We start from the raw sequence: 25,292 nt of genomic DNA on the forward strand, positions 1-25,292 counted from the left end.
ATATGGTCTGCAATCACTTTTTTCTACATGGTGACTTTGTGATAGCGCTTAAGTATTTATAATTGCTTCTTTTTGATTAGCGTTTATACTACGATGTTTTTAATGATTCTTTATACACATTATGACATTGAGTATTATTTTAAGGAAAAATTTCATTGGTGCTTTGCGTTTTTGTTTTGTAAAATCCAATGTCCTAAGGAACTTCAGTTTCGTTTCCCAATGGCACTACTTTTAGGATAGCGCCCTTGTATTAAATGTGTTATTGTTATTTTATTTCTGCTGCATGGTGGTTGTAATGGTACGTTTCATAAATATTGATCATTTTTCTCTACCTTTAAGCTCGTTTCATTTGCATTCTGGCTTTAATGTATTTATGAATGACCCACTGAAACTTTGACTACACTTATATGATAAAGTCTTATTTTCGCGTATTATTAATAAAAAAGAATAATTTTATGTGGTTATATGGAAAAAATAAACGTTATTTTGGCATTTTACCTTGTTTCATTACAAAAATCGCACTGATAACGTTGATATAAAGCATTTATTCTTAGCTAATTCATTGGCGTTATTTCCTGGAGCGTGGGATGACCTTCCATGGGTCAAGATAATGTACCCCATGGAGAGGTCAATGCATTGACCTCTCCGAAATGACCCATGAAATCGCAGCTGCACAAATGTATTTTGCCTCGTTAGATGTTGCCCTTAATATGTAATAGGGTAGGCAAATATATAGACATTGATAAAAATGTCCACCTCTTCAAGTTTTTCACAAAAGATAAAATTTGATTAAATCTGTAGTTTAAACTGTTATCGTTAATAAATTTAGATTTCATATATATTAAACACTTTTTAATTTAATATAATATAGTATTATGCTTGTTTTTATACTTTCTTGTAAAAATTAATATATTTCATGTTGGTGTCTTTGCGCAAATGACCTCTCGTGTGGGCTGCTACGTCTGCTAAGGGCATGATTCACGCGACCTCCCGACATTCAGTGCGTGGCACGTGTGATCGAGGTTACTGTTCCTTGGTGAATTTTTTTGTACAAGTCGTGAAATAATGATTAATTGCTGAGTTAAATTGGCAAAAGGAATTTTTATCATCAACTGTGATGGGTGCTTCTCATAGCGTTGACATTCCTGGAGGAGGAACCGAAGGATAGCATGTACTAAGAGTAAGTTGCTTAGTAGCGGCGTTTCTTCAATTTCTTCTGATATGTGTTAATTAGGAGGCAATTTTTACTCCTGGACGCGGAATATTACGGCCGGTTTTGAGTAATTGTGGTTTTCAACAGTATTTTGATTTAAGTATCCGCTTTATCATTATCAAAATTGTGTATTAGCATATTATGTAGTGACATAATAGTCTCACTGAAATAGAACTTATATTTTTGTACTCGATTTTCCGTCAATATTCGTGCGATAGCGACTTTAGCCTTACTTACTTGTGTAACTAACCTTTTTAGCTGTATTAAATTTTAGGCTATGCATTATTTGCTTCCTCTATCTTTATAAACAGTTATGAATGACCTTAACAAAAAACTCCACATCATAGGATGCCAACAAGCTCATTATATGATATGCCAATTTGATTATTTTAGCTGCCAAGTGAGCATATTTAGACCAGTTTAGTGATTGATGACGTTTCTGCCTTCAGCTCAATCGGTGTGTTAACCTATTTAATTTTCAACGGTAATGGCAACAAATTGTTTTTATTTGCAATGAAAGCAAGCATAGCTTTTTATGTTGTCTCAGGTAGGGTGCTATTGAGGTGCATACTGCTATTTATAATTTTATTTTGGGTGTTCTATTTATATTAATGTTTACATTGTAGTCGTAAGATATTTTTGTCGTGTATTGCTTTATTAATTGGCTACTCTACGGTACGTTTTGTCAATTTGTGAATAGGTGACGTGAAATTTAATGCTTGTAGTGAACCGGTCTTCAATGCCGTAGAATTACTGATAGTGGAGTAAAAAGTTGCAGCCAGCCCGATTGTATCGTTCAAAAGTAGGCATAAGCATAAAACATTTTCTGTATAATGTACAATTAATTTTTATTATTGGTAATATACCCTACGGCGTTTTGTTGCATTCAAAGAAAAAAATTGAAGAACGAGACGAGGTCATTGGTGCAAAATTTGGCTAATCGGAAGGCCGAGGGGTTTAAAGTTTGCAACTGACAACGTTGATAAACAGATAACTGCAATATTGACGAGCCTCGTATACTTTGATGATTTTCAGCAATTTCAAATTTTTAAGAAAAAACTGTATCGATTCAACATTTTGTTTTGGTTTTTAATAATCTCGATTGAAGTTACATGCACTGGAATAAATGAATTATGTCGAAGAATGTAACTTGCTGTACTTTTCTCTTAAGCCCCCATGTAAAGAGTGCTTTGTCGTTTATTTAAAGTTAGGAACATAGAAAGTAAGAGTGGATCCTGTACACTTTCAACCATTATATTCACTCTTTAGTGTGACACAAATGCTTAGTAAATAAAATAATTCTTTTTTCCATAAAACATTGCAGAAATGAAATACATGAAAAGTTTTTTTGTATTTTACATAACTCCTGACATAATATTGGTTTCTTACTATAATTTGGCATGCTTATTTTGTAAAATATAATAGCTGCATTGGTGTGCTTTGTCTTACATGAAGTGATCTTGGCAGTTGTGTTTATGAGATTCGTTCAAAACTTTAATCGCATTTTCTTCAACAAATTCATTGACACTCACATTTGCAAGGAAACTAAATTTAGGATTCCCTCAGTTGATTTGACTCGTGTCTTTCTTTTGTTTAAGGTCCAGGATGGATCTCTGGGGCAACAGGCTGGCCTTGAATCATTCTTTGACTTCATTGTTTCCATCGGGAACAAAAGATTGGTATGTGTAGATAAGTAACCCATTGTCTACAATGAGACTTAAGCTTTAAATGTCGCTTTACACGGTGAATGATCATGCAAATGAAATCATGCACCTTGTATAACGGAAAAATTTGCGAATAAACCGTCACGCGCATGCACATTCAATGAAAATTAGAATATGTGCTACTTTTGCTAGCATGATACCGTGTATGATGGCCTGAAAATTCACTGTGTACAGCATCCATAAGGGAACCTAAATGCAACTATCAGGGTTCCCTCCCAACAGTGAAGACCTTAATACCGTGAATAAGCCATGAATTTCAACTACCGTGAAAAAGAACTCGAAAGAGCCGTGAATTTCGTCATCAAACCTTAGAAACCTCTCAAACTTGATTGTAGAACTACGATAGACAGACAAAAAGGAAGAATAAAAGCGCCGTACATTCGAAGAGCTTCTATTAATTGGTCCGTGTGCCAATACAGCACATTGACCTTAAGCCTGCGATTGGAAGACGTTAACCCTGGCAAAAAATCAGGCACTTCTTCTTCACTTCCCAGCTCTCTCCATTTTCCCACTCACACCCTTTTAGCCGGACCTGAATTTTGCTAACGATAGGTGACGTCATGAGAGATAGCACTTTTATTGTTGTGTTTGTATTCACGGCATCTGTTGCTTTTGTTATATTTTTAATTAACGTGCAGCCAATGATTGTTAGGTGATCAATATTTCTGCCTTAAATGCTTTATCTACAAACCGTGAATTTGAGGACATTTAAACCGTGAATTTTATAATGTAGTTAGAGTGGGAAGCCTGACTATACAATGGAAGTAAACCATAAGACATAGAATGTATCCAGGCCAATAAAAGCTACTCAGGATTCTATCAATGTTATCTCTCTCCATACAGCTCACGTTTCGTAACCCAAATTGCATTCCGTCATCTAGGCTGATGATGAGTGGATCAAGTGAGCCAGCTTTTTCTATTGTTCCTTGGTTGTCACATGATTGGCTTGGTGTCAGCCAACCAGATTCGGCAACGGTATAGTTATATCGAATCACCAATTTTCATCGGATCTTCACCAAAATTATTAATACATAACTTATTTCACATTCTAAACAATCCTAGGGGTGGGCGAAAGCACTTCAAGTACATATAAAAATTTACTATTTCATTACTCATCTTGGCGTCCAATGGGTAACATATATGCAACAGCAGCTGTCTTAGTCAAGAAAAGATGATCGAAAACAAACTGTTGCTACGGTGAGCAAATTAGTTTGTATTGGAATCAGTTTTTTGTATTTTTTTGTTCGATCGAAAACAATGCCAGATTTTGGCATGGTCCGTTGGGTTTGGGTATAGACAGGGCATGAAGTGTCTTACAAAGGATGCAAATTTTCCTTTCTATATTTTGTAAAATCCGAGCGAATGACTGGCCTATTCCTAGTGTACGGTCGTAAGACTGGAGGGGTGGGTTGGGTAGTGCACGGTAGAAGCCGTGCCGAAGGCAAATCATACTCGAAGGATATTTTTTTATCATTGGTTCCCTACGTGTAGAAAATCACAAAATGACATTTGAAAAAATTCACAAGCCATACTTTTTTTTGGCAGCCATTTTTAAAAGAGTGGCTGGGCAAATTTAGATGAAAAACGTGTTTTGCATAATGTTTAATTTCGAGGCTAATTTAAAAGATATCAGAATAATTCCAAAGACCAGTGTGTTCATCATGAAAAGAACTTTTGGAAACCATTTTTTAAAAATCTATCATAAAATACAGTCGGTCAAAATCTCTCCACAAAAAAAAACTGGAAAAATTTGTCAATACTAACATTTTAATGCCATAAATGTTTATGAAGGAAACGAGACTTGTAAATGAAATGTTGTTTCTGAGTTGAGTACTTAAAAAACTACATGCAGTATAAGTTTTAGCACTGAGTATGCCCTCATTTTTTATTCTTATTTGTGTGTCGACTGACTCCGACAGATGGGCTTATGACGGCATTAGCGAAATTATGTGGGCGGGTCAGATTATGCCAGAGTGGGTCGGGGAATGGTTTTCGTATTAAAAACATTAATTCGTCCCTTGAAGTGATATCAAATTCCTCCTGTCACCTGAATTGATACGAAATAAATTGTTCACCTTGGCCACAGTTTAGTTTTCGATCGTCTTTTCTCGTCTATGATGGCTCCTGAGACGTATAAGTTACCCATCCGACGCCAAGATAAGTAATGAACTAGTAAATTTTTATTTGTACTCAAAGTGCTTTTTCTCACCCCTAGGATTGTTTAAAAGGTGAAGTAAGTGATGTATACGTAATAATTTTGGTGAAGATCCGACGAAAATTGACGATTCGATAAAACTATGCTCTCACCCCAGATTCTCCTCGGGGATGGTTTCCACGCATTGCTCAGTGAGGGTTCCCACCCAACTGTGAGAACCTTAAACCCGTGAATGAGCCGTGAATTTCGTCTACCGTGAAAAAACCTGGAAAAAGCCGTGAAATTTGTCATGAAGCCTTGAAAACCTCTCAAACTTGATTGTAGAACTATGATTGACGGATAATAAGAAAAATCGATTTATGGATCATATTTCAAGGTCTGTAACTCGCAGGCACTGTCCACGCATTTATCTGCACACGTATATTCGAAGTACGAATATTGGTCTGTGTGCCATGACGACACACAGGCCTTAAGGCTGTGATTGAAAGACCTTTAGCCAATGTGATCATTAACCCTGGTGAGAAACAGACACCTCTCCACTTCCCCACCACCCTCCATTTCCTCACTCGCGATCTTTAGCCAGACCTGAATTATGCTAACGATAGGCGACGTCATACGAGCACTTTCATTGCTGCATTTGCATTCCCAGTATTTATCGCGATTGCTATGTTGTTAGTTAACGTGTGGCCTGTGATTTTTATGTGATCAATGTTTCTTCCTAAAATGGTTTATCTACCGACATGAATTTGACGACATTTAAGGCCGTTTTGCATGGGGCATGGAATTGCGCAGGTTAGAGCTGCGTTAATTTCTAAAATAGCGTGGAATTGCGCGAATGCATGAACAAAATTAGAACGGGCTATTTTGCCGTCTTGCATCCACGCATTCTCGCATGTGTTCTAGCAATTCACCGCTTTACACGACGTAATTTTGATTGCGCCTTTGCACGCACGTCAGATTGTGCAATTCCGTGTACCGTTTTCCGTGGCTTTTAGACCATGAAAAGGTGGAAAAAACCGCGAATTTTATAATTTAGTTAGAGTGGGTATTCTGTTATTAATCATGTTAGGGCCATTCCACTTCAAATCACCCAATATAAATAAAATTTGTTGTTCGACATTTTTAATTGTCCTGATTTTTTTTCTCATTGGTTCCCTACAAGTAGAAAATCACAAAAAAAAACGTGAAAAAAATTCACAAGCCATACTTTTTTTGGCAGCCATTTTGAAAGAGCGGTTTGGCAAATTTTGATGAAAAACGTGTTTTGCATAAAGATTATTTTGAAGCTATTTGAAAAGATATCAGAATAATTCAAAAACCATTGTATTCGTCATCAAAAGAGCTTTTGACAACCATTTTTGTCATTTATCATAAGGGTCATTCCATGTCAACTCAACCAATTTTTGGGGGTTCCCACGCTCACCATCTCAGATTTTGATAATTTTTTCCCTGTTGTTAGTTTCAACCTTAGTTAAGAAAAATGCAAAATATTAAAGACCCATTGCAAGTATTTTCCAAGATATGAGTGCTTGAAGTCAATGAGGCGCACACAAAAATTCTGCGCACCGGTCAAATTATTCAAAACTACCATATTTGTGCCCCTGTAAAACCTAAACCAAACGAGTGAAGCTAGTAAAAATTTTAGAGGCTATAAACATGCTGCTATAGTTTTCAAAACTGTTATCAAAACGATTTTCACTTGACAACTTTTTTTTCTATAAATGTTCAAAAATTGCACTTTTGACAAATTTCGACGTGACTCCACTCCACGTGACGTCACAGGGACCTAGTTTCTCTACGAGTGCATAGGACTTTTACATCGTCTGAGGTTACCAATGCATGCATGAGGCACAGAGCTCAGGGAAACATGTCTTAATAATCACCCATTAAAACTGCCTAAGGTCGGAGAGTTTCCTCCGTCTGATAGGATATTAATAATACGTATTTAAGCCAAGCACTACCAGCTAGCGTGGTACTCACCTACCTGCTTGCATCTTGCGTAGTATCAGCGTTCAGAGCCTCGCCCCAAGGTCACCTCAGTTGCGGCAGTGGGAACCAGAATGACGTCACACAGACTTTTTCCCGGCATTCATACTTACCCGTCGTGTTTTCGCGCGGTTGAAAATTTTCACTTTTCATTTGATCACGAAAAATAGATATCGTCATTTAAAAATCTAAGAGTGTGAAATACGTACTCCAGGAGTAATAATCTTTCGATTTGGCAATAAAAAAAATGGGAAACCACCCTATTATCTGTTAAGCTAATTCATTTAAACAAAGTATGATCGTAATTCTTCGTTAAAACTTTCGCGGGTGCTCGTCATGTTGAATTAAAACTTTTGGGCTATGTCGCCGCGTCAGATTTTGGGTGGCCCCAACGTTTCCCGACCAATGCTGGTCGCTTTCTTAAGGGAATCTGAAGAGGTGGGATTTAAAATTGATATATATAGGTATACGTGTCAGGTGGTGGAGGGAGGGGAGTGAGAGGTTGGAGGAGTAGGTTGTCTATTATTTTTGCCAATTACGGGTTGCCAAGTACAGCTGATTTTAAGGCTTGTGTCTCTGTTGAAGTTGTTTTTCTCCTCTTTAGATATTTCTATTACTTCTCTTACAAGTCTCTGTTTAAAGCCTTTCACTCTCGCAACAATTTTTGCTTCCTTAAGGTCGATTGTGTGGCCCAGCTCTGCGTGTTCGGCTGCCGCGGACTTCGTTGACTGCCCCAGTCGAATTGCTCTCTCGTGCTCCTCTAGACGTGTTTTAACCAATCTGCCTGTTTTGCCGATGTAGTTCTTCCCACAGGTCTGGCAAGGAATTAGGTATACCCCTTCAACTTGTAGTGGAGTTCTATCCTTGACGGTTTTCAATAGATGTTTTATCTGTACGTGAGGCGAGAATATTGTCCTTATCTGGAATTTGCGTAGGATATTTCCTATTGTCAGTCGTCCCCTTAATGTATGGCAGGAAGGCTTTCTTCTGGTTGCTGAGGTCATTTACAGAGGAGTTCGCTGCTTCTGTGGTGTTGATTTTGATCTCGTTGTTCTTTCTGATAACTTTATTAAATGTTCGAGAGATAACTCTGCCGTCGAATCCATTTACCCGTAGAATGGCCTCTAGCTTCTTCCTCTCTTCGGCAAAATTGTTCTGGTCGCTTATTTTGTAGGAGCGGTGAATTAACGTGTTGACTACTCCATTTATTTGTGCTGGATGATGGTGAGATAATGCGTGCAGGTACCGATTTGTTGCTGTAGGTTTTCGATACACTGCATGCCCCAATGTTCCGTCCTTCTTTTCCACGAGGACATCTAAGAATGGAAGTTTTCCGCCTTCCTCCACCTCCATTGTAAACTTTATGTTGCTGTTGATCCCATTCAAATAAGTAAAAAATTCCTGAAGCTTTTCTTTGCCGTGCGTCCAAATGATAAAAGTGTCGTCGATATATCTGACCAAAATCTTCGGCTTGTAGGGGGCGTTCTGAATGGCTGTATCTTCTATATGCTCTATGAATATATTTGCAATTGCTGGGGAGAGAGGAGAACCCATCGCTGCTCCAGACGTCTGTTGATAAAAATTATTCCTCCACTGGAAGAAAGTGCTCTTGAGGCAAATCTCTGTCATCTTGACGATGTTTTCTCCGAACCTGTCTTTTATGATATTTACCGCCTCGTCACAAGGAATATTTGTGAAGAGCGATGTTACGTCAAAGCTGACTAGGATGTCTTCTTCTTTGACCTTGATGCCACTAATGATCAGAAGAAAATGTTGTGAGTTTTTCACGAAAGATTTAGCGTCTTCTACTGCGGGCTGTAAGATCGGTGCCAGGTATTTCGCTAGTTTATATGCTGGTGAGTCAATGGCGCAGACTATGGGTCTAAGGGGCACTCCTTCCTTATGAATTTCTGGCAGGCCGTAGATACACGGAGTTTTTGGATCCTGTGGGTTGAATATTCTTCTATCGGCGGGATCTGGTATTTACGTCTTGATTATTTCTTTCACTATCCCATTGTATCGGGCGGTTGGGTGTCTGTCGATCTTTTGATATGGTCCTTCCGCGAGTAAATCTTCCATCTTCTTGTCGTAGTCTTCTTTCTCTAGGACGACCGTCGCGTTGCCTTTGTCAGCTGATAAAATCACGATGCTCTCATTTTCTTTCAATTTTCTAAGGGCTTCTCTCTCCGCCATGGTGGTATTATGCTTCTGGGTTTTGCTTTTCATTCTGAGGATTCGGCAGGCGTCCTGTCGAACTATTTCAGCCGCGCTGGGGGGCAAGTGGCCAATGGCGCTCTCTACTCCACTGATGATTTCTTCTACTGGAATTTTCTTTGGCGTCAGCGCGTAATTGAATCCTTTTTGAAGGATCGACTGGGCGGCAGGGTCCAGGGGAAGTTTTGAGAGGTTGACGATGACCTTTACCTCGCATTGTGGATTGTAGCGTTTCTGCGAAATTTCCAATCTTGTAAATTTCCTCTTCTGCTTCTCCATCATAGTCTCTGCTACCGCGATCATGGGTGATGCCATCATCCTGTCGAGCCTCTCGAAATCTTCCTTCTTCATGGCATTGGCGAGAATGATGTGAATGTTGAAAAGTTCCTTGCCGACGTTGTCCAGTTCACGGCGGGTCTCTTGAATCGTTGCTCGTAGTAATTGTTTACTGGCGTTGTGAAGAATCCGGGGTGTGCGTTGAGAGCGAAGATGATGACGTAGTCTCAGGAAATTTGGCAGAATCTGCTGGTCTCGGCAACGTAGTAGAAATGATAGTTGGCACAGAAGCGATGACTTCTTGGCTCGGAGTTTGTCGAATTTCTTCGATCGATGTTGCAATTCCTCCCCATAGAGGCGTCGTAATTCTTTGTTAAAACTTTCGCGGGTGCTCGTCATGTTGAATTAAAACTTTTGGGCTATGTCGCCGCGTCAGATTTTGGGTGGCCCCAACGTTTCCGGACCGATGCTGGTCGCTTTCTCAAGGGAATCTGAAGAGGTGGGATTTAAAATTGATATATATAGGTATACGTGTCAGGTGGTGGGGGGAGGGGAGTGAGAGGTTGGAGGAGTAGGTTGTCGATTATTTTTGCCGATTACGGGTTGCCATGTACGGCTGATTTTAAGGCCTGTGTCTCTGTTGAAGTTGTTTTTCTCCTCTTTAGATATTTCTATTGCTTCTCTTATGAGTCTCTGTTTAAAGCCTTTCACTCTCTCTACAATTTTTGCTTCAGGATGAAGAGTTTGGAAAAAATAATAATTCTCGCATAGGAGCCTCTTCTGCATTTGGTGCAGTAATCCAGGCCTCCTCGTAAAGACGCACAACAAACAGGCACGCGTCTCGAGATTTCTCCTCTAATGGCGGTAAAGAAAACTCCTTGCGGAATCGCATTGGTACAATGGGCACACGAATCACCGGGGAATTTTCTCTCTAGTGGCACTGATTGGGACAAATCCCAGGAAAATGTCAATGCACACAGTTGGATGGTCACTGGGAAATATCACTGTAAAAGTTCCTTTATGGGGTTGGAAAGAATTCGTTAGAAAGGGGGATTCATTTCCGGGAATTCATTATCCTATGCCCAAATCCTCAACGCCTGGACCCATGCTATTTACCCAGACCATTTACTACTGTACCCTGTTCTCTCGCCAAACCTTCTTTCTCCTCCTGTAATCCTACCCTCATTGTCCCCTCTGTTCCTCACCTTATTCTTTCTCTGATGGTCGAAAATCCATCAAAAGGGGGAAATCCCACAAACCCAAGGCCTCTCCTCCCCGACCCACCTTCCATTGACTCTCAACTAACCCCACCTTTTCCTGGTGCAAAGAAATAAAACCTCATAAGTTGTAACCCAGAGCTTGAACAATGGTAAAGAAATACATGCGAGGAGAAACACCTTCACATACCATTCAGGGGGTTAGCTCTCAGGAATGATTATCTGAATTTAGACAGACGCACTTAAATGTAAGATTTAGATATTGAGAATAAACAACTGCTACTAAGCCCGTTTTGGTAATAAACAGTGATAAAAATAACATTAAAGATTATATTTTAAGTGTATCCAATGAGTTTTATGCTCTTACAACGAGTGAGAATGATCAACAAAATTGAGAGTATGCAACCCGCGTGCCACCCAAAGTGTCTGACTGTAGTGGCGCATGCTCACTCTCGGTGCGATATCTCGGGAACCAAACGGCAGAAATGGAAGAAATTTGAGATGGTACTCTGCAAATGTCTAATGAGTCGATGTGGAAGACAAAAAGGTGATAGAATAATCCGAGAGTGGCATCATCTTCACTTACGTTCGGAAAACATCCAAAAATACCATAATTTCAAAACTTTAAGTGTGATATGGCATGTTATCCCCGTATCTGATTGCAAAAATAATTTTCATGACTTATTTTCTCACCAAGAGGAACAAAATTGGGGGTTATCCAAAAGAAATTCGAAAACTTCAAAAATGAGGATCACCCTACTGTGTACGTGGCGTTAAAATCATATGTTGACCCCCAAATACTTTGCTAAGTAATAATAATAATATAATAATAATAATATATAATTTATTCCATTTACAATCAAATATTACATTTTAGAACATACTTAAATAATTTTGGAATATATAGGTACCCCTTTGAGTAGTTTTGGGGCTACCATCTTAAACTTTATACATAGGTCTGGTGCTAGCACACATGAGAAGTAAAATTTCTTTGTATTCGGTTATTGGTTCTACTGCCGATTGCATTCATTATTACAAAACGTATTTCAAGTATTTGGACAAGGATAACTATTTTTCTTATATAAACTAGAGATGTGCGAATAGTATCCGCGAATACTCGAATACTAAAAAGTATTCGATATTCGAGATCTCGAATACTTATGTCAAAGGTACCGTCTCGAATACCTCGAATACTTTGAATTTCGCGTCATTCACTGTCGCTCACACGTCGTTGGAAGTTGACTCGGAAAAATGAGGAGAACTCTAGTCGTTTAGTGCATCCAGCACCGTTTTAGGCAAGCTGACGAACTACATCAAATTCGCGGGTGAGAACGGTGAAAAGAGTTCGACGAGGGGAACCGAAATTGATCGGGTGAAAAAAATCCGAAAATCCTAGGTGTCCCCCATCAGGAGAACCTCAGTTCCGTGGGATAGCAACATTGGCGCATTTCCCACGATCCGCTATCCCCCTCCATTCAGCGTTCGCCCCACCCCCTCCGTGGATTTCCTCTTCCCCGAAATCAAACAAAAGGTCCCGGCTCGTGCAGGGATCGTATTATGAAGACCTCAGCTTCGAAAAAAAATATCAAGTCACCGGAAAATAATTGAATCACTTTTCACCTTTCCTTCTTTCTCCCCACTGACCATTTTCCTGCATCCATCTTTTGATAAAATGAGACGAGGTGTTTGCCATGTGTCCTTTGTGTCTAGTAACGACAGGCACTTATTTTGAATCTTCCCCAGGAGATGAATCTACCATAGGGAGGAACTCAGTGTCGTGGGATAGTGACATTGGCGCATTTCCCACGATCTGCTATCCCCCTCCATTCAGCATTCGCCTAACCCACTCTGACGATTTCCTCTTCTCCGAAATCAAACAAAAGATCCCAGCTCGCGCAGGGATCGTATTACGAAGACCTTAGCTTCGAAAAATATATCAAGTTACACGAGAACAATAAAAACGTGTCTCACGCCCCCCCCCCTCTACTCGCCCACTGGCCTTTTCTGCTTACCTGCTTCGAAGTTCCCCATTTCTGGAGGTCAACCGCTGCATGAGTCATCTACTAGCCCAAACGTTTTCTAACAATGACTTTCGGCAATTGATATTACACTTTTATTGGATTGAAATATTAGTAATGTGCGCGTAATTTAAAAAATAAGACCAAACACGACATATTTCTGACTTAATTTAAGCATTTTATGCAGGAAAATAAATACCGGATAGATGAAGAAATACGATGGAGGCTTAGCGCTTTGGCGTAATGCTCAAATAGGGTGGTATCCTATTATTTTTGTATTGCCTAAATCGAAATATTAATACTCCTGGAGTACCTATTTCATGCTTTTAGTTTTATAAATCGATATCTATTTTTCGCGATTCAATTAAAAGTGAAAATTTTCAAGCACGCGAAAACGCGACAGGTAAGTATGACTGCCGGTAAAAACTCCGCGTGACGTTGTTCTGGTTCCCGCTGCCGCAAGTGAGGTGACCTTGGGGCGAGGCTCTGAGCGCTATTACGACGCAGAATGCTAACAGGTAGCCGAGTACCATGCTAGCTGGTAGCGCTTGGCTTAAATAAGGATTATTAATACCTTATCAAACGAAGAAAACTTTCCGACCTTAGCCAGTTTTAATAAGTGATTATTAGGACATGTTTCCCTGAGCTCTGTGCCTCATGCATGCATTGGTAACATCAGACGATGTAAAACTCCTATCCTCTGGTGTAGAAACTAGGTCCCTGTGATGTCACGTGGAGTGGCATCGCATGGGCGCCAATCTGGCCTTTTTCAAATGAGGATAAAATTGACCATTGCCTTTGGTCTAAACCGGTATTTCTAGAACCAAATAATTTGTATATTATGAATACACCAATGGTGGGTAACGAATCACAATCATTGCGCTTCGTTTTCTTTAGTGAAGGAAACTACCCTATTGTTTACATAAAATTAAAATATTCCATTAATCAGCAATTGTCCTGATTGAATCCTTTGAAGGCAATCACAATTACTCGCCAAAATCTTGGGTTTCCTGCTGCATAGGCGACCTAGTCAAACATTTTCACATTCATCGTTTAGTATTCGAGGTATTCGAAATTCGAGGTATTCGAATATTCGAGCAATGATTAGATATTCGAATTCGATAGTCGAATTCGATATTCGAATTCGAGAAATCTACTATTCGACCCATCCCTAATATAAACGCATAATTACATACATAGAATATACAACATACCTTTTATTGTAAACTTTTTAACCCACCTTTCTTAGTAGAAACTCTACTTCCTCACACTTCATAAGCCATTTTTTTACGGTGGATGCAAATCCCTATCTTTTTTCCGAGTTTGCTACATTACTCGGCAACATGCTAAACAATTTAGGCCCTAAGTAATTGTATGACTGCCGATCCATTTCAGTCGTCGGCCTAGGTATATGGAAGTTTCTCCAAGCTCTAATGTCATAGTTTTGTGGTCGGGCCTTTTCACCACTACGGTTATAGAATATTCTAAGGACTTTATAAATGAATAAATGCCTTAGTGGGAGGACATCTAATTTTTTGAATAGAGGAAATGAGTGGCTTTTCCTATACGATCGTGTTATAACCCTGATAACCCTTTTTTGCGCCACTATCAATGGTTTAATGTTGATAAAATATGCTCCACCCCAGCAGGCTATTCCGTATTGCAATCTTGAATTAACGAGAGCATAATATACCATTTTTAACACTGATTCAGGGCATATGTATCTGAGGAAGTAGAATTTTCTTACAATAGAAATCATTTCTGATTTTAATTTATTTATGTGAGACTTCCATTTACAATTTTGGCCAAAATATATACCTAAATATTTTATGTGACTAACCTGTTCAATCAAAATACATTTATCACAGGAAGTAACATTATCTTTTATACAATTTGCACATTGATAGTATAGTTTACTTTTGCTTGAGGTAGATTTACTCATGCTGAACATTATACATTTCGTTTTTTCACTTAACAACATATAGTTAGCCGAAAACCACATATTGAGTGTTAATAGATCACTTTGTATGTGTTCATATAGATCATCAACACTATTAACAGAGTAACTTAGTGCAGTGTCATCTGCGAATGACGTTAATTGACCTTTAAACCTGCCAGCACATAAATTGTTTACATATATTAAAAACAGTATGGGTCCCAACACAGAACCCTGTGGCACACCACAGGTGAGTCGAATCTTTTCACTGTAGCAATTCTTGAGACGCACACATTGATCTCGATCACAAAGATAACTTTGAAACCAATCATATGCGGTTCCACGTATACCCACTTCCCATAATCGATTCATTAGCATGTTATGATTAATGCTGTCGAAGGCTTTGGTAATGTCTACAAATAAGCCAGCAACTCTACAGTTCTTATTCAGTCCGTCGTTCAGCTCTGAACAGAATTTTAATAATGCATCCTCTGTACTCTTACCACTCATAAATCCAAATTGGTTTTTATTGAAAAAACTATGCTGATTTAGAAATTTAAGAAGTCTGACTTTAACAACTTTTTCTATTATTTTAGCAAATACAGATAATAGGGATATTGGTCTGTAATTATTTACGTTCATTTTATCACCTTTTATAAAAATTGGTATCACTATTGCAGTTTTTAATTGTTTAGGAAATATTCCAGTATACATACTTAGATTAGCAATATGGGCAAGGACCTCCGAAATATTTGCATTTACTTCTTTTATAACTTGTGTAGAAATATTATCAACACCTTTAGATTTTTTAGACTTTAATTCCTTAATAATGCTGCTTATTTCTTTCGCATCAGTGGGAACAAAAACCAGTGAGTCAATTGAATTGGAGATTGGGAATATTTCTTTGTATTTATTCGTATTACTTTCAAAATAATTGTTCTGGGTCAATGCTTGAATTACTTTACTATAATGTGAACTAAATTTGTTTACAATGTCCTGGCACTTAGTGACAATGATACCATTACTAGTTCTAATTTTTACACAATTATTATTTCCTTGCTTTCCTCCCGTGAGTGAATCTAAAATGCGCCATTGAGCAGCGGTATTATTGACATTACTATCAAATAGGTCCCTGTAATACTTTTCTTTGCACTTTTTAATATCATATTTTAATCTTTCCGTGTACGATACGTAGTACCTATTTAGCTTTTCATTTTCAGGGTGTTTCCTCATTTTTTTATACAGAAAATTTCGCCTAGAAATTCTCCCGCACAAAGCGTAAGTCATCCATGGCCTCTTCATTCCTCCCGATCTGTTACTGTCTGACACGTATTCAGCTTTTTCAATGCAGCATTTAAATTTATTTATAAATGTTTCATAGGCTTCATTGACATTTTGTTGTGAATAAACATCATTCCAGTCGCATCTTAGCAAACTATTATTTAGATGGTTAAAGTTTATCCGGCAATGGCTTCGATAAACTCGTTCGTATATATTAATGGGTACATTAATATTTAAAGAACATGATACAGCATGATGGTCTGTTAAACCCCAATCGTCCGCTCTTCCCTCATACTTATAGTTATCTCTACTTGTGCAAAAAATGTGATCTATACATGTACCACCCGTTTTGCTAATTCTAGTTGGTACTCGAATAAGCTGGTCCAGTCCATGACTAGCCATAAGGGTTCGATATCCAAAGGAAATATCGTTGGGTTGTAATATACATAAATTAATATCACCAATTACAATTAAATTCCTCTCACGAGAGATGGTTAATACATTCTCCAATTCACTCAAAAAATGTTCAACAGGGTTAAAATTAAGTCTATATACACCAATAATGCTTACACCAATACACCAATAATCCAAGAAGAATCATTTATCCCTACTGATATTTTAACCATATCAGCAGTTTTTAATTCACCCAGATCAATAGAAAAAAACTCATAAGTATCTGCTACATATGCAATAACTCCTCCAGCCCTGTAGTTATTATTACACACATCAAAACTCCGATAGCCAGTTATTTGATACATAGATACTTCAGTGTCATTGACCCAAATTTCTGTCAAAACTATTACAGCGGGTTTCATATCGAGATTAATTAGTTGAAATACAAATTTATCAAAATTAGCTCTTAGACTTCTTATATTTTGGTGCAAGACAAGGAACCTGCCACCATTAAATCCACTATCATTAACAGTACTCTGCATTTTGTTAGTAAAGATAGGTTGAAGACGTACATAACTCACTCACAGAATGCTTACAGTTTCTCCAGGTCATCAGAGGATTTCAGAGTGATTACTTCATCATTCTCCTTCTTCCTCATGAGTATTGTCCCATGCCTTAGCCATAAATATTTGTATCCCTTTTCTTTCTTCGCAAGACGCGCAGCAGCGAAGAGTCTCCTCCGACCTGGACTCAGGCTCTCGTTTATGTACACCGGAGTATCGGTCGTTAAGCCCAGGTGCCGTGTGGAGAAGGTCCTTTTCACTCGCCTCTTTTGAAGAATTTCTTCTTTTGTATACCTACGGACGAATTTGACTATGATACCTCTCGTTCCGCCTTCGTGTCCCTTCTTTCCCAATCGGTGGCATGTGTTCACCATATCGTCGGTTATTTTAACACCAAGGGTGTCCCCGACACTTTTCACGATTTCTAAGGTATTTTCATTTGGTTGCTGGGGAATGCCATGTATTTCAAGGTCATTAACGCGAGAATATTGCTCTTGGTCGTCTAACCTCTTTTCTAATTCACTCACTCGAGATTTTAAGCCAACATTTTCTTGCCTAAGCAAGTCTATTGTCGCTAAATATTCAGTAATCTGCGTTGAGTTTTCTTGGAGCACTTTAATATTTTCATCTAATCTATTGTGCACAAACTCAATAGCCCTGTTCAAGTCCAATTTCATGCGTTTCCTGTCCTCTTTAGCTTCTTCTAGAAGGTTTATAATATGAGAGATACTAGCAGTGTCCGTATCCGCCAGTGGAACTACTGACATGCTCTTACGTTTTTCCGCAGCACAGGTAGGACAACGCCAACTTTGCTTTTCAGCGCTAATATACTCGATATCCTCTTTGGACAAGTGAACACAAGTAGCGTGACACTGGGTTTGACATTCACTGCAGGTAATCCTTAGCTGGCGCTTAAGAACACTCACATTACATACACTGCAATTAGCCATTTTAAACTGTGGTTTCCACTTAATATTAGTAACTCGAGGTTCTAAATTGAGTAGGAAGTTATCCTCGTAATTGAATGCACTTATACTCTGGACGCAACTGAACACATCACTGAGGCACCTACCTGTCTCGAGCGAAGCACCAGCCCACGTCTGTCTCGTGTGGAAGCTCTACCATGACTGTAATCAGTAAGTAATCAGTTTTGATATTGTCACCGCTAAAGTTGAGGAGTAAAAAATGTCCGTTTCTTTAGCAGCTTTACATTTTTTCTTTTTTTTTCTTCAATTTTCAAATACCCTGTTATATCATGTAGTAGATTTAAGGCCATAAGTAAACAAAGGACTTCTTAAATAATGTCAGGTTTGGTTTTAGAGTCATTGCTCAACACCTGCTTCTTAATTAGTATTCATTACTAGCAATACTTATAGGAATGTTGCCGTTCTACACTAGAAGGACCAGGATCGTATGGCTGCTTAGAACGAATATTAACCATCATTTTGATGGGTAGTTATTATGATAAATATTTCTTCGTTGGTGCTAGAATTTATAGAATACCTCATCAAATATAACCTCTATCTTAATTTATCCATGCAACTGAGTAATTTTGTACAAATCATTTAACAATAAATGATTCTAAATGAACAGCAGTCACGTTGCTCCTGCTTCTCCTGCCCTAGCCTACCACACGCCTCTCGGTATGACTGACATGCTCCTTACTTCCATTCAAAATCTAGTAAGTAGTGTTAAATGTGTGTGCTAACTAAAACATCAAAATGGCTTGGCGTCATTTAGTGTACAAAGAGTCATCGTTTCACGTCGACTACCGTTCCTGAAAAACGTGACGATAAATGAAATGTTAATGGGAGTATAATATCCCATAAAAAAAACAATGTAAAAAGTGAATATCGGCTCCTAGACCTCACAATTCCTATGCGAAAAAATTTTAGCGTATCATATGTGGGGCATTTTTAACGATGGGAATGCCAAACCATGGCATAAATACGAGTTCATGTCTTCATCGACAACAGTAACAGCAGTGACGTAAATCCTCCTCCATTTTTGTATCTTCCCGCATTTGCTTTTTGGCTTAGCTCTGGTGTGCAGTCCAATGAATACTACTTCCACTACCAGACGCTACAGATGGTGCTCCGGAGCACCGGTCCATAGGCCCTACGTTCACTACGAGAATTTCTTTTCAGACCGGTCAGGAGCGAAATCAAATTGGTGTAAATGAACGAGGGCGGGCAAACTGGAAATCGAAAAGATGGTTTTAATTGCGAAGTGAGGTGGGCGGACATCGCCTGGGCATCTTCATGGCTGAAACATCGTCGTAGTAACTTCAGGAACCAAAATTATTGTGAACATTGTTCTTTTGGACATTTTCGTGGAAATTTCTCTGATGCTAAAATTTGCTAAAACAGTAATTGCAATTAACAATATACTCAGTTTTACACTTTGTTTAGACTGACTGTATTACCGCCCACGAAACGAACAACCTGCAATGCCTGCTATTTCGCCTTTTTTTCTCATGCGAAATTTAAAAGACTTGACGTTATCGCGAAGCGAAGGTGCGATAAACGAATGATGATCTCAAAATTTTCGTGACGTTATCGCGAAATGACATTAAACGGGGTGACGTACAACAAGGACTCACTCTATTTAAATAAATAAGAGATTGTAGCACTTTTCCACAAAAATGTTTTACCCTGTACAACACGTTTCAGCTCATAGAGCCATCATCTAGTACAATACCAGCTGATGTCTTGCACCACCACTTCCACCAGTAGAAGCCTGAATCTGTTGGACCTGTCATTTAGAGTAGTAATTTCTGGACTAAAAGACATTATTATAAAAAAAAAAATAGAAACGCATTTTGACAGGTGTTGGTCTTCCAAGGTAGACAAGTGGTATAACTCCATTTCTCCGTGAAAACATTAAATTATATTTTAACAGAGTATGTACTATTAAAAATAAGCATAAGTCAGATAAAATGAAGACTACAGAAAAAAAAATTCTAGGCAATATGATAAAGTGAGTAGAGGTTAACAAGTAAAAAGGTATATGGTACTTTTTCATTTTTCACACAGTTTATTTAAGACGATTATAGGTGTCATTGCTGAGGCGACATCTTCGGGCTTTGCTCTCCGGCTGTGGCGCCATGCGCATGACCTGGACTGCTAGTCGCATAATATGCTTGGCAGTCCATACCACCTTGTCCGGTACAGTCCACAAATTTCCACAGAGGAGAATGACGCCTCGGTGGCTTAACTGGCTAAAGCACTCGGCCGGAAATCGAGGGATCTGGGTTCGAATCCCGGACAAGGCGGATGATTTTTTTCCTCTATGGATTTTCCGCACGATAACAAAAACGTTTGGCGGAGGAAGACGACAGTACACTGGGCAGTCGACGTGTGCATTGAAATGAAGGAAGGATACTCCTGCGGACGAGGAGGAGGAGAGAGCCCGGCAACGTACATTACCTTTTTAATTGTTTACAATGGATTTTCACAAATTTAAGCCTGAAACCATCAAGTTTTAATAGGGGTTGCCCACCAAAATGATTTTTCTGGACCTTCAAGTGTTTAACCCTTAGTCTGCTCCCATTGTCTATTGACGATTTAAACTAAGTTTGTACTCTCTGAGTTTGTAGGTGCTCAGAAGTTCGTCCTTTGACAAGTAGATGTCATGCGGACATCTTTTACTCCTCTTTCTATTTTTATTGCCCGCCAGGAACCCTTAGTAGCCTATTTCAGATTATTTGCGCAGTTAAAGGGTTAATAAAATAACTGGTGTGGTGACTGTTGTTGCAGGACCAGGACAATGAGATGCTGAAGGAGGCCTTGCGTGATGCAGTGGGGACAGAGGCGAAGATGTGCGTCTACAGCAGCAAGACGCAGAGTGTGCGTGAGGTCATCATGCGGCCTGGAGAGGGGTGGGGGGGACAGGGGCTGTTGGGCATCTCGATACGCTTCTGCTCTTTCGAGGGAGCCAATGAGAACGTTTGGCACGTGCTGGTAAGAATCAAACAACCAATTTCAGTTGATGCTTAATGATGCTTAATTTTATTAATCTTTAACACTTTGGGTGCTGGGTGAATATCACCAGGTCTTTACCCCAGTGCTGGCTATTTTTTTGCAATTTTCAAAGCGATGTTACAAAAAGAATTTTTAAGATATGCATGAGTGAATAGCATTAGTTTTAAGACCATACTTTTATCTTTTGAATTCATATTGAAATATTTTGTATATCATAATGCATAAAGAAACTGCAGAAGCTAAAAGAAAGCCTATATTTGTATTGTCAAAAAGTTGAAAAATCATTGTTTTTCATAAATTTATTTATAAAATAATCACAACACACTAATTGGAAATAGTAATTACCAATATTTGAAATTATAATAGTAGTGAACATTTAAAATGATAATAATCAATGTTTGAACAATAATAAAAATCAAATAATAGCTATATTGCAAAGTTCTTCCTTGTGTGGAAAAGCTGGAAGCATGGCTCTATGCAGAGACCAATCTTACATGTACTACACTGATAGGAGGTACTATCGTTTTCAAAAGTATGTAGACACCCACGAGCCCCACTTAACTGATGTGGTAGGGTCGGTAAAAACTTGGAAGGTTGGCACATGAGGTAGCCTGCATCTCTCGACAGTTCGCCAGCAATAGCCGACGAGGACGGATGCAGGGGCGATTGGGATAGCGGGACGGGAGTCAAACTGTCAAACCACAGGCGCAATAGCCCAAGCAGATGGAATACACCGAGGAAACTCACGTCCACGCACGCGTTTTGGCCGTCTGGAGAGTTTTCATTTGGGCTCCGTGGTGAGGTTGTTTCCTCTCTTTAGATTCATACTTGGAGTCACCGTGTACACTTAATGTTTATGTGGCTCCGTAGCTGAGTAGGATTACTTCACGCAAATTTGATGCACTGAAGTTATGGGGGGGATTCGAACCTGAGCCAATTGTATTTTTTTTATTTTGTGAAAGGTCAATTGATAACATCAACATAATAGTTTACTCAATAAAAAAATTACCACCAAATTTTTTAAGCGACTAATTTTTTTTAAAATAATGACTCAATCTGCCTTAACACATTTATTTCTAAGCAAGTTTATTCAAAGAGTGGAAATAAGCAGGGGAAGTGGCAGAGGTTGTAATTTGTCCTTGCTACTGTCGAATTTCCATTGATAAAAATCTGTACTCATATTGTGGACAATACTCAATAAATAGCCAGATACACTCGTGTGAAATTGGAATGATAGCCGTAGATCATGATGTTTGAAACTCTATCGATAACACTGATCAACCAAAAAATAATTTTTCCTATTCTAGCCACATGTTTGGCTAATCCTCTGGTATTTTTCGGGCTGATTCCGAAACTGGGCCCAGATGTTTTCTATCGCGTTGAGTTTTTTTTAGGGCAATCGGATTCAAAGGAGTTTAAGTAAATAAATAAAATAATGTGAAAAATGGGTACTCACTCGTAATTTTCTCGCATATTTAGCTTCTGACGAATCCCTTTTCAGTGTCCACCGCTAATCTGATAATATGTTTCTGAACTTTTCATGGTGCTGTTCGTGCATCAGTGAAATATTCTGGTGGAAACACATATCGTGTTGAGCACTAACGGCGTCAAGGTATGTAGGAAAAAAGTCCAGGTGTGAGCCAATGAAGTGATTTGTTTTGAATACGTAGAGCAGCCCATTTTTAACGCAATTTAATTACATTAACCACCAGATAGTGGTGATATTTAGCCATTCTCTTTCCTAGAAAACCTTCAAATGCATTTTTGAATGACTTCCACGAATTTTTTTTGTTGAACTCTTGTTGTCAAAATTCCGAATTCTTCAGCACTTCTTCAAAAAAAAATCTGTGGCCCAATAAAAAATCCTTCTAATATCTTTTTTTTCACTGATTTTTAGGACATTTGTTTCAAATATGTAAAACCTGCACCACTTTTACACATATCTTTTACTAAATTTTTAAAAATCCCTAATTTAATACTTAGAGGTAGCAAAATAATGTTTTTAGGATCGTAAAAAGATGAAAAGGACATTTTTGAATCCAGTGACGAGTGCTTACGTTATAGCCAATCTTTTTTCAAGCAATGATTTTTTCTGTCTCTGCTATCCCAATCGCGGAAGAAGCAATAATATTTTGGTGCAGTGAAACTGTATGCCTAGTAAAATACAGCTACTTCTAATTTTCCACAAATTTTGGGTACTGAAAAATTTACTGCCTATTCTGGTAAGATTCTTTTATGTCGGTTCCATGAGCTAATGCTTTGGAGGGAAGTTCAATTCCATTATGTTAAAAAACAGCCTTTAAATGACGTTAAAGGAATCAATGAACTGAATGATCATCTGTGTTATATTCAAAACTAAGAGTACCCATAACAGAGAGAACATCATTGCAAAACTTAAATTTTGTTATCATGAGAAAAAATTATTTGAATTCGTCATTGAGAGGTGGATGCATAGAAATTTTTGTATTTGGATCCAGCAAATTCCAACCCATCAATTGTGATCTTAAGATTTCTCTCTGCTTTTTAGACAAATTTAAGTTGCGCAATAGATCACTTAAATACTCTTTTGTCATAAAATGAGGTGTATCAGAAATGTTTGGTCCGAAAATTGGGTCTTTCGAGTTTTCGAATCCATAATTCTCAGATACTTTCTGAATATTCGCTAAGATCAACATTTTGTGTGGTTCCACCACTGGTAAATTTTTCAAGTGTGGGGTTGATTCTAGGTTGTTTGGATCTTTTACAGTGCGTTTTGACTGCGGTGTTATTCCTTTAATTTCTGTTTCACAAAAATAGATTTCAGAAATATGATCCTTAGCTTCCCGTCGAATCATGAGGACGGAAAAATTCATATGACATTTTCCATCAGTCCAACCAGTCTTTCACACCTGCTACATATCACAGAAGACTCCGATCCTGTATCCTGGTCACCCAACGGACAGTCATAATAAAGTCTAAAACACTGTCTCAAAAAGGTAATATTCCTCCTTTTAGCCTTCGAAGTAATTTCACCGCACACGTAGTAAAAGTAATCGTGGTAGTTCACGCACTGTTTAGGCCCATTCCCCCTTTTAAAAATGTCTGCCAAAAAAGTATGGCTTGTAAATTTTTTCAAATGGTGTTTTGTGATTGTCTACTTGTAGGGAACCAATGAAAAAAATTCAGGATAATTAAAAATGCTGAACAACATGGCCTCGGTGATTTGAAACGGACTGACCCCATGATGAAAGCTAAGACACTTCATAACGATTACAATGTAATAAGCTGACATTTCCTGCGAGCAGCAAATTTCTAAAACCGTCTGCAGATGAAAAACACACGTCTTTACGCGCCGACAGTCACATGCTTATTTGGAGTGGAAGCTGATTATGCATTGCATCAAAAAAAAAGATAGGTTACTGCAAGTTTAATTATATATTTTGTTGGGACAGGAAGGCATGCTCTCGTAGGACAACATGTTATGACAGGAAATTATTATTTTTTCCTGTTCATGCTATTATGATATATAAATGAAATAAATTACTACTTTTGTAAAAGAAAAAACATACATTCAGCTGTCCCAATGAAACTAGACGTGATGGAAATAATCCCTGCCCAGATTCCAAATCAGCCAAAAAATACGTCTGAGATCATCCAACGACGCGTCCTGGAGACGTCGCGACGTCTCCAGGACAAAATCTTTGTTCACCAGTGTGGGAAGTTATGTAATTAAAAGCAACAATGCTTTTCTTCCAATAGGAGTGCGAAATACAAATATATCCAAGGATTAAGTTGAAGTAAATTGATACATGAAATCTTTCTCCCTTAAAAAAGGACGAAAGGGTAATTGTGTGACCTCGGCTAGGGCCCATGATAGGGGGTCCTCCACCGGAAGATTTTGGGAAATCGCACGCCTACAAATGGATTTTGACGCTATTCTGGCTCTTAAAATTTAGATTCAAGTTAATAAAAAGTATCAATTTTGTAAATAAAAATACTAAGAAAAATGAAAATTACATAGCTTAAAAATTTAGATAGGTGTGATGGTTCTATTATCTATTTAGAATATTTGTACCTAAAAACCGCACTGAAATATAAAAATCCTCCAGAATAACTTTCGAATAACCCTTTCAAAAAGCATAAGGTTCTCTTTTATCTTCTAAAACCTTTATTTCATTATTTTTTTACAAACTTTGCATGCCGATTAAGCTGTAAATAAAGCTGTAGATAAAAATAATCTAAGCTTAGAATTTTATAATTGTTAAAAATAATTTGATATTAATCGACCTTTCACAAAATAAAAAAGTCATTTGGTTCGGATTCGAATACCTCCCGATAACTTCAGTGTATCATA

General features: G+C 38.3%; 1 protein-coding gene across 5 annotated transcripts in view; it reads left to right on the plus strand.

Annotated features, from left to right (window-relative positions):
* The first annotated feature begins 922 nt into the window (after window positions 1-922).
* Window positions 923-25,292, plus strand: part of LOC124163960 (Golgi reassembly-stacking protein 2-like) — an 85,554-nt gene continuing 61,184 nt past the window's right edge. For 3 of the 5 annotated variants that reach the window (XM_046541089.1, XM_046541091.1, XM_046541092.1), the window contains exons 1-3: window positions 933-1,180; window positions 2,812-2,892; window positions 20,735-20,938. In XM_046541089.1, coding sequence (XP_046397045.1) covers window positions 20,750-20,938 — 189 coding nt within the window. In that variant the 5' untranslated portion in view covers window positions 933-1,180; window positions 2,812-2,892; window positions 20,735-20,749. Of the gene's footprint in view, window positions 1,181-2,811; window positions 2,893-18,009; window positions 18,113-20,734; window positions 20,939-25,292 lie in introns of those variants that run through there. The other 2 variants (XM_046541094.1, XM_046541093.1) reach the window with 2 other exon arrangements.

Source organism: Ischnura elegans, chromosome 8, assembly GCF_921293095.1.
Source record: "Ischnura elegans chromosome 8, ioIscEleg1.1, whole genome shotgun sequence".
NCBI classification, from domain to species: domain Eukaryota; kingdom Metazoa; phylum Arthropoda; class Insecta; order Odonata; family Coenagrionidae; genus Ischnura; species Ischnura elegans.